The sequence below is a fragment of the Lactuca sativa genome, chromosome 4, assembly GCF_002870075.4.
Source record: "Lactuca sativa cultivar Salinas chromosome 4, Lsat_Salinas_v11, whole genome shotgun sequence".
NCBI lineage: Eukaryota > Viridiplantae > Streptophyta > Magnoliopsida > Asterales > Asteraceae > Lactuca > Lactuca sativa.
In genome coordinates this window covers 226,826,412-226,837,140 of record NC_056626.2, presented here as the reverse complement: position 1 = coordinate 226,837,140, position 10,729 = coordinate 226,826,412, and the positions used below count along the sequence as shown (strand labels likewise).

The 10,729-nt window shown below is 33.3% G+C and overlaps 2 protein-coding genes across 2 annotated transcripts; one reads left to right on the top strand and one right to left on the bottom strand.

The window, feature by feature from the left end:
* Window positions 1–1,027: 1,027 nt before the first annotated feature.
* On the top strand, window positions 1,028–3,822 carry LOC111890309 (FHA domain-containing protein PS1). The gene is made up of 6 exons (XM_023886451.3): window positions 1,028–1,518; window positions 1,608–1,795; window positions 1,933–2,847; window positions 2,917–3,040; window positions 3,106–3,365; window positions 3,449–3,822. The coding sequence occupies exons 1-6, from the start codon at window positions 1,221–1,223 to the stop codon at window positions 3,656–3,658; spliced, it is 1,995 nt and encodes a 664-aa protein (XP_023742219.1). The 5' UTR covers window positions 1,028–1,220; the 3' UTR covers window positions 3,659–3,822.
* Window positions 3,823–5,545: 1,723 nt separating this feature from the next.
* LOC111890298 (probable LRR receptor-like serine/threonine-protein kinase At2g16250) lies at window positions 5,546–9,608 on the bottom strand. Its single transcript, XM_023886442.3, has 4 exons — window positions 7,097–9,608; window positions 6,810–6,938; window positions 6,680–6,702; window positions 5,546–6,400 (listed from the first exon to the last, which is right to left on the bottom strand). Exons 1-4 carry the CDS (start codon window positions 8,959–8,961, stop codon window positions 5,835–5,837), a joined length of 2,583 nt encoding a protein of 860 aa, XP_023742210.1. The 5' UTR covers window positions 8,962–9,608; the 3' UTR covers window positions 5,546–5,834.
* Window positions 9,609–10,729: the final 1,121 nt, after the last annotated feature.

Here is a 10,729-nt window from a genome sequence, read left to right as displayed (position 1 = left end):
AGCGGTCAAGATAGACTGAATGCCTGCGAGGCGGTCCAGTCAGGCTGAAGGCTCATTATACATGTTGTTTGTTTATATGATATGATTATGATTATGATTTTATGACGTTGGTATTTTGGAGAAACTCACTAAACTTCGGGCTTATAGTTGTTGATTTTGTTTCAGGTACTTCTGATGATCGTTGGAAGGCGAAGGCGTGATCGTGCACCTCCTTATATTTTCATGATTTGATTCTGGGATACTCTGACACTAAACCATTTTGAAAACAAGTTTTGTAATTATTATTGGTTTTGAAATGTTTTAAAAAGTTTAAATTTTGCATGATTTTTATGAGTGTTACATATCTGCTTCATTTTTGTTCTTGAGTGTAACCCAAAATGACATTGTTATTTATAGTAATATTATCGGACTTTGCTATGACTTTGGGCATTTATCTCCATCAGTTACAATATTATTCCACATAATAAAATATTTCAAACAAAATAACATGACCACCAAATCTATGAATAATATATACAAATTCACGATCTCATTTCCAAAGTTTTCCAATTTAAATTCAAACATATTTCACATATTCTCTTTTAACAGCAAGATGAAAAGGTCACAACTAAGGTTTTCAAATATTATTGAAAGACATTGAATCACAACAAGTGTTCACTCGTCGAGCTCTACCTTAGCCTTCTCCTTTGCCCACCTCAACCTTTTCCCTTGGTGACACAATTGGCTTTTGAACATCCTCAGGTGTTTATCAAGCCACATCAACAACAGAGCTAAGGAGTCTTGTCAACCTACTCCGTTCGACCGCCTAAGAATGATTATTGTTAATTTCTTAAAAAAAAAAAGACTTTAATGGAAAGTTGATTTCATCTCCCAAAAATAAGTAATTATGTACAATGAGCACATTTAAATAAGCAAATACAATATAAAATTAATATTTATAAGTGTATTACGTAAAAATGGTGAAATAATTTTTTTTATTGGTATAGACACAAGGCAAACTCATTTCTATGTTCAATAAGATGACAAAGCAGGATACCAATTCCTACTCCATTTTGAATTTCAAATTCTTCATGAACCCTTCTCATAATGTATTTGTGCCGTTTCAAAACCATCGTCAACGGTAATATTTTCATTGAAAAATACAACACTCTCTTTGATTTCAAGAAGACACGAAGAACATTATCACAGTCTCTTTGATTTCAATTTTCAAGAACCCAGCCATGTATGAGGACAAAGAGATCCACATTCAGGTGAAGAAAACTCCGGCATTCACTGTACTGAAGAACGGTTCCATCCTCAAGAACATCTTTCTTTTACGCAAACCACCTCCCTTCTCCACCGAACAACCTGCAGCCGGAACATCATCGATAAATCAGGACTCCGATGAAGAAATTTTGCTTGTTGGACGACACCCAGATTGCAACATTACTCTGGAGCACCCTAGTATCAGCAGATATCATCTCCGTATCCACTCAAATCCGTCTTCACATACGCTCTCAATAGTTGACCTATCATCAGGTAAAATTGTTTAATCTTCTTTGACTATATTGTATTGGGATTGGGGGAAATGATTCATTACTATCTATTTGATATTGTTAAAATCGTAGTTCACGGAACATGGGTGTCGGGGAAGAGAATTGAACCAGGGGTTTCCGTGAAACTGAAAGAGGGAGACACGGTGAAGATGGGTGGTTCAAGTAGGGTTTACGAGCTGCATTGGGTCCCATTGAACCAAGCTTTTGATGTTAATGATCCATTCGTGCCTCCCACCTTCAGAAAACAAGAAGAAACACAGGTATCTATCAGTATTCTTACTCTTTTCGATTAAAATTATCTAAAGTTCACGATTGTGATGCGTAAATATGTCTGCCTGCAAGCTGTTCGATGAATTGCCTCTTTATGTTTGTTCTTTCTTTTTCTTGATTTATATAGGATGAAAGTTGCTCGTATGATCTTGAGACACATTCCTCTAATGAGGATTTGGAGAGTTCGGAATTTTCATTTTCCAACACGAATCTTCATTCCTCCTTGGAGAAATTGAACCCATCGACATATTCAGCACCAAACTACTTAAATTCTTCATGTGATGAGACTGAGGTAGAAGAACACATGACTCCATCTAAAAAAGGAAACCAAAATGGTGAAATCTTTAGCTCAAAAGCTGGAATAGAAAATCAATCCCATGAAGAACAGTTTTCTGTGCTTAACAACTCAAAAGCTGATGAGTTTGATACAGACAATGGAAGTGATGAAATTTTTGCAATTCTGTCAGTTCAAGCCCCAATTGTTGTCTCTGAATCTTTATCTGAAACAGAGATCTTTGATAGCATAAACAAACCAGAAGATCTTTCTGTGGCTCTTTTTGATGCTATTGAAACCCATGAAGAAGAAGAAATAGAAAAAGGCAATGAGATTAATATATGCACTGATGAATCAGATTCTATGGTTCTTTGCACATCATTCATTTCAAGACAAGATGTAGATATGGGTGTTAGATTTGAATCAGGAAATCATGAAATTATGAAGAAAGAATCGAATTTTTTGGCCCTTTTGGATGAAACAGACATGGATCAAGAAACAAGTTTTACTCCAGAAATATCAAGAGCCAAAGAAAATTCAAGGACTCTTTTTGATAGTTTAAATGGAAAGGAATTGGAGTTTTTTACACCAGATAAAGAGAACAAGGATCCCAATGTTTGTTTAATGAAATCTTTGAGAAAATGGAAGGAAGATGAATGTAAAGGATCAAACATCTGTGCAATGTTGAAGGAAGCTGTCAGTGAGGGTAGAAAAGACATTTTTGATGTGTCAGAGTATGATGATGAAAAGGGCATTGATTCATCTAATGTAAGTTTACTTTTACTTTCATATCATATCATTATTTATAATTTACCCTTAGTAATTGGCTCTTTTCAGGGAGGGGAAAAGAAAAGATGGAATATGATACTAGACACTAATACCCTTCTTCACAAAGAGTCTTTAAAGCATTTGAAACTCCTACAAGGCCTCAAAGGGACTCAACTTTTCATACCCAAAATCGGTAAATAACATATAAGATTATCATGTTATTGTCATATAAATCTACTAACACTTTTCTTCAATCAGTGTTAAAGGAACTAAAGGAAATAAAGAGGCAACATGATCATGATTTGTTCAACATAACTACAAAAAAGGTTTCTTTAGCATTGAAATGGATTGATGAATGTATGATGACTACAAAATGGTGGATTCACATGGAAGATGATGAAATTGAAACAGAAATTAAAGTTCTTGAAACTGCTATTCAGTTATGCAAAGAAAGTAAAGATAGAAAGGTTATCATTCTTAGCAATGATGTTTCACTCAAGATCACATCCATGGCAGAAGTAAGTCTTTTTTTTTTTTTTTACTCCATGGTTACTTGTTTTAGTTGGTTTTGTGTTGATGTAAGTGTGTTGTTTTTTTTAAGGGAATTATGTGTGAAGAAGCAGAAGAGTTTTATAGGAGCTTGGTGAATCCATTTTCAGAGAGGTTTATGTGGATTGGGAGTTTGGGAAGAGGACTTACTTGGTCATGTGTAGATGATGATGTTTTGAGAGAAAAATATTTGGGATTTGGGGTAAATGTGTCAAATAGGTTTAAGGGTTTGAAGTTTTTGGCACATTTAACAACTTTATAAATACTTTACTTGTGATTTTTCCTGTCATATGATGATTCATGTATCATTAGTTTATGATTCAATCTATCTCTAGTGGTTTGAATTTGATGGGCTAAATGCAAGAAGATAAAGCCTTGTATTTTCAATTTGTAGTATATAGCAAGCATCCTACTTCATTTCTTGTAGTGATTTTTGTATGCATTAATAATAACTTTTAAAATTAAAATAAAAGAGAAAAGAGAAAAACAATAATAGGGTCTATGCTTTATAATCATAGAACAAAAAAATACATGGTTAGTCCGAACGAAAAAGAACAAAAAAAATACATGATTAGTCCGAACGAAAAAGAAAAAAATAATACAGGGGTAGTCCGAACAAAAAAAGAAATAGTCCATATTAATTATCAAAAAGACAAGAACTATTATTAAGAGCAAGAATTATTACTAAGGGCAATTCACTATTACTAAGGACGTTGATATATGATAATATGAAGAGTCATATCTCTATTATTAAGACATCAAGGTAATTTATATAAATGATCCCTAAAGTTATTTTTTTTATATAAATGGTCCTTAGAGTTAAATTCATTGTTAAAATTATTATTATTATTATTATTATTATTATTATTATTATTATTATTATGCTAGGGATTAAACCTATGACCTTATAGTTAGAAACATCTTGTTAGCCAAGTGGGTTAACCCAACTTGTATTAAAGTCATTGTTATTAACTTATGGATTATCGTAATGAAAATACAATCCAATAATAATACGAATGAAAAATAACACATTCATAGTCCAGGCGAAAACAATTACATATGGATAGTTAGAACGAAAAAATAACATATGGATAGTTCGAACGAAAAACAAAAATACAGTTATATATAAAAGCAGTTTTTCTAAAACACACAATCAAAAACAAAATAATATAATTAATTAAAACTACTACAATAATAATAATAATAATAATAATAATAATAACACCACCACCACCAACAACAACAATAATAATAATAATAATAATAATAAAAAAAAAAACAAAACACAAGAACAAGAAAACAACAAAAACATCAAATCAAAATGAGTTTATTTATGTCAAATCACAAGGAGTTTTTATTTATGTCAAATAAGGGATATGCAAAACAATACCGAAAAAATAAAATAAAAGAAATGATGTTATTTTTTGTATTTAACATGTGGTTTGATTGCTTGTGTTGATCTTTCTTCCATTTTTTATCTGTACGATTTTATTGAACAAGAATTTGGGCTCCTTATGTGGAGTAAAAATCCCACCCGATCTTCATCTATATCACCGATATCATTTTCTAATTCTCATGAACATTTATTGAGCATTCAGTTCACACTTTGTTTTTGGAAGAAATGAAATTTGCCAAAGAAATTTTAATACGAATGAAATTCAATCACATTCTTTAGCTATCTATCAAAGAAATCGGAATGTAGATTATGTTAAAGAAAGAGTGTGCATGTGTTTTAATGGGTCTACGAGTCACTTGTCTTTTAATGAAACAACGAATGAAATTCAATCTCTAGGAATGATCAAATCCCTTAAACATGCTTTTTGACACCAAAACACAACACATTATGGAATTTTAGATTCTAACTCTCGAGTACCATTTAGGGTTACATGCAAGAATAACAACATCCTTTCATCAATATGTTGATGACACCATCCTACTTTCTTTTCTTCCTATTACATCATTATACCTTGAAAATTCTATAATTCAAATAGAATACAACTTTAACAGTCATAATCAAATACTTTTTCAAAATACAATGTCCTAACAAGAAATATACCGGATATACAATGCTATAACTAGGTAGATATTTCAAGGCGTACCAAATCTTAATAAGACGAGTACAATGATATAACCTAAAGAAATGAAAGTATGGTGCCAAAATACACAAATAAATGAAAATACATCATCATTTCTTGCATTTAGCCCTTTCATTTACTTCATATGTACTCTTATTTCTAGCACTTAGCCCATAAATACATCTGACTTGGATTTTGTGTCAAATCAAACTTTCTAACACAATTTGATTTTGTCACAAAGCTTCACACTTTAGCAATTTACATTTCAACTTCAATGGATCTAGATCTATCACAAGCACAACAATAAATACATGCTTTTCAAACCACAAAATCTCATAAGCATTAAAAAAAAAATCCCATAATTTATCGAGTTTCATCTTGTCTTTCCACATCATTGATGTCTACTGGCTCAGGGAAAATCTCACTTGACAATCTTTTATCATTCGCACCACTCCCTTGAGAATTCTCTCTCCTTTGACCACTAACACCCTCTCTGCTCTTTTGACTTTGACTATGAACACTCCCTGAAAAGCTTTGCCTCCAACTACCAAACAAAGCAGCACTCCAAGACCTTCTAGAAGAATTATTCCTTAATCTCCCCGAACTAAAGTCTTCTTCCCTCACAACCCTAAAAGGGTTTTCCAATGCTTTTAAAATATGAGCCATTTGAGGCCTTTTTGATGCCTTTGGATTTAGACAAGATTTTGCTACTATGGCTACAGCCCACACTTCTTCCATTAAGTCTTCATCTATCACTAAAGATTGGTCAACAATCTTGGATACAAGTTCTTTGTCATAGTTGTTGATGAAAGATAATGTTTGCTCCACCCATTCAGAATTATTTATTCCGATTTTGCCCGTTACAAGCTCCAGTAACACCTTTCCAAAACAATACACATCGTATGCACAAATTGGGGGTGATGATGACCCTGTTTTGTAAATAAAAAAAATTTACAAATATAAGTTTCAAACCGATAATGTTTCTTCATATTATAATATGTTATACTGTGTTTGACATATATTGCACTGAGACTGATGTCAATCAGATCAATATACTACTTTTTTGTCCTATCCAAAAGTTTCAACTCAAAGATATGACTGTTACTGTTACTGTTACTGTTACTGTTACTGTTACTGTTACTGTTACTGTTACTGTTACTGTTACTGTTACTGTTACTGTTACTGTTACTGTTACTGTCTGTACGTACCAGAAGGAGTTGGTTCAGAGTTCCTGGACATATACAAAGGAGAAAAAGATATAAATATGTTTGTAAGAGAAACAATAAAAAGAAAGTGAAATAAGACAATATAAAATATTATTTTGTAAATAATTCTTACGAAGAAATCCGCAAAAGCCTTGAGATAACATTTTGATTGTCTTCCACTCCTTGAACACAAACTTCACTCAAGCTTCCAAGACGTACATCGTATTTATCATCAAGTAGAATACTGCTTGCTTGAATATCTCTATAAATAATAATAAATAAAAAAAACAATAAAGTATCTGCAAAAAAAGTTTTTCTTCCAACAACCCCTAAGTTGTGCCCTTCTTGATAAACATCATGTCAGATGTAAATCAGGTATAAAATTATTAAGTTAAAAAGAATGAAGTTGTTGAATAATACCTATGAACAATGGGAGGATTGCATTCATGATGTAGATAAGATAACCCTTCAGCAGCTCCAATAGCAATTTTTAATCTTGTGATCCAATCTAAAGATTGTAAACCAGAATCTTCCAAACTAGTAGACCTATATAAAGAATTTGAAAGATCCCCATTTGGCATGAATTTATAAACAAGAAGCTTCTCAGTTTCATGTTCCAAACAATGTCCCAAAAGTGGCACTAATCTTGTGTGCATACCCTTTCCAAACAACTCCAATTCTGACATGTAACAATCTTTTCTTGACACACGCATATCGACTCTTTTCACAACAATAGAAACTCCATCTTCTAATTTCCCTTTAAAGATGTCTCCAGTGTGTCCATGTTTCATGAGATTTGAATCACTGAAACCACTTGTGGCTTGTAAAATTTGCTCATATGAAAATGAGTCAAACATTAAGTTGACTGAAATGGTTTGACCCTTTTCGATTCCTTCTTCTTGAACAGGTTCTACATTTGCACTTCTTTGGCTTACTGATCTTTTGTTACATGGTTTAAATACTAAAAATAGTATTATAACTATGATTATAAAGACACCAAGTCCACCAAAAACTCCAGCCATAACGTATTTCAAACGGTTGTTGTTGCTCTTTCTAGGGAGTTGAGGTTGCAATGGAGTTGTGGGATTGGAATTGGAATCACCATTGAAAGGTAGATTTCTTAGAAGATAGAATGTTCTACAATCATCTAAGCTTCTTTGGTTTGGGATTCGAATGAAGCAGTTTCTTGATATTGAAGTTGTGTTTTCAAGATTGACATTTAAACCCTGGAGATAGTTGTTGGATAGATCGATGGAATCCAGAGTTGAGACACTGGAATCCAGGATTCCGTAGAATTGGTTGTTTGAGAAGTTTAAGGTGACACCAGAAGTGTTTGGGAATGTTGAGAGGTCTGGGAGATTGCCAGTGAAGTTGTTGCTTGATACATCAAGAAGGATGATATTTGGTGTGAAGTTGGAAGAAAGATTACCTCCCAAATTATTGTTTTTAACTGATAATCTCCTCAAATTGGTTAAATGACCTAGTTCATTTGGAAATGATCCAGAGAATGAATTGAATCCAAGATCAAGGTCAACTAACTGAGAAAGGTTTCCAAGCTGTATAGGGAGAGAAGAAGCAAGACTATTGTTGGAAAGATTTAAGGATTGAAGACTAGAAAATGAACCGAAGTTCATAGGGATCGGGCCAGATAAGAAATTTGAAGATAAATCAAGAGCTGTGAGGTTCGCGAGAGCTGAAAATGAAGTGGGTATGGATCCTGTTAACATATTCAGCGACAAATTTAGAATCGATAGTGAAGAAAGTTCCCTCAGAGAATCTGGGATAATCCCAGTAAGGAAATTATTGGCAAGAAGAAGACGATTGAGTTGATTTAGAGAACCAATTGACGAAGGAATTGGACCCAAGACTGAGCTAGACGTAAGGTCGAGCACCTGGAGTGCACTAAGATTTTGTCCTAACCAATCAGGGATTTGCCCTGGAAGAGCAAATCCTGAAGAATTAAAGGTACCCAATTGAGTACATCGAACCAAAGAATCGATAGAAAAAGAAGGGGAACGATGTCCAACACGAGTTCGTTGCAAACCGGACAAATTTATTCCGGTGACCCTGCCGTTGCTGCACTCCACCCCTGTCCAGTTTGCACATGGGTCTAACTTCCTCGGCCAGAATCTGGCTTTTATTCCTAAGGAAGCTCGAAGATCGAACAGCGCCGTTCGTTCTACACCGGAACTCAGTCGCCGCACCGTCGACTGGGTCAACACCGAGTTAACCAGCAACAGGAAGATGAAAAAGAAATGGAATAATACCTTGAGCATAGCTTCCATGATTACCCGAAACAGAAATGACCTTTAATCCATTTCAAGTGTCGAACCAGACATAATAACTCGTTCAAAACTTGAAATCTTAATCCCTGTGCGAAGTAACACTGTTTCCTGTACAGAAAGAATGACACTGCTATAATTGGAAACGCTGAAAACAAGGGCCGTTCATCATACGCCCATAACTATATGACGATTGATGTGATGGCGATGTCCGTGCAAATCATAATACCCATAACTCCTCTGTGCGCCGAGTCTGTGTAGAATTCGGGTGCAAAAAACAAACCCTTTGTTTGAATTAATTAAATGCAATTTACAAGAGGCGCGTTCTGTTGTAGAAATGGGTGTAGGATATTTCTTCAAAATCTGTGTCTGTGTGTGATGCGAGAGCTTTAATGGCGGAGCATTAAAGGAAGCACCATATTCTCAACAACAAAGGTGAAGAACAATAAATGGGGGTGTGGGGAAACCTCAAGAGGCTAGGAAAGAACACAACCAGATTGCTATGTGTATGTGAGAGAGAGGGGAAAGGAGGGAGAAAAGTTGCTGGTTTTGTTTTGGTGACTCGTTGACCGAAGAATGGAGGAAGAAAGTGAGCTCTTTTTCTGTATTGAGAAACAATGCTCGTTTGCTTGTACTCTTTGGATCTTTGTTTTTGTTTGAATCCATACCAATAATTATGGTTGCCATTATCAACTAGTTTTTTCAATAGTGTTTAGAGGTTTTTAGATTTTAGTTTTTAAAATTTTTTGAAAATATTTACTTTCAAATATATATATATATATATATATATATATATATATATATATATATATATATATATATATATATATATATATATATATATATATATATATATATATATATATATATATATTAAGTAACTTCATAAATTTTAAAAACTTATAATTATTCGTTAAATATTTCTATATAAATAATAACTCTAAGAGTAGGATGAAATCTAGTTTTTAATTTTTAATTTTTTGGTTTTGGAAATATTTTTATATAAATGAAATCTAGTTTTTAACTTTTAATTTTTAAGAGAGTAAATTGCAAAATTGGTCCACATGTTTTGTTATTTTCTTTGGTTTTGGTCCTTTAAGTTTCAAAATTACAATATTACGTCCTTATCAATATATTTCATTATGTAATCGGTCCTTGGACTTAACAATCGTTTGTTTTGGTTGTTAGCCCACCCCATGTGCCCAACACATGAGGGTATATTTGTCTTTTCACTTTCTTATCTTCTCAATTAGCTGAATACGAACCCTAAACATCTGCATCTCATCCATATAAACCCTAAGCATCCACCTCTCATCTCCATTATCTCCATCTCTAGTCCACTCTGGCCTTTCCCTCTCATCTACAATACTTGCATCAAAATCCCGAAGTACCGACTAATATGGCATCCCCATTTAACATAAGGTATTACACTTATATTTTATGTTATTTTCATTAATGTTCACACAATAAAAACAATAAAGAATGATTAGATTCTATTCATTCACAAAAGGTTGAAGCTTTTACACCAAAAAACTAACAAACTTAAGCATTTACAAAAAAGAAAAAAAAAAAAGAAAAAAAAGAAAGAGAGAGAGACGTCACAAGCTTAAACCTAACAAGAACATCAAAAGTTGCAATCTTGAGGCTTCAACCTTGTTGAGCTTTCTAAAGAAGTGTCATATGATCATTCAATCACTTTTGATGACCTACGACAGGTTGTTAAGAGACAAAAGGAGCTCCACATCTTTAACTTAAGATCCAGATAAAGTTG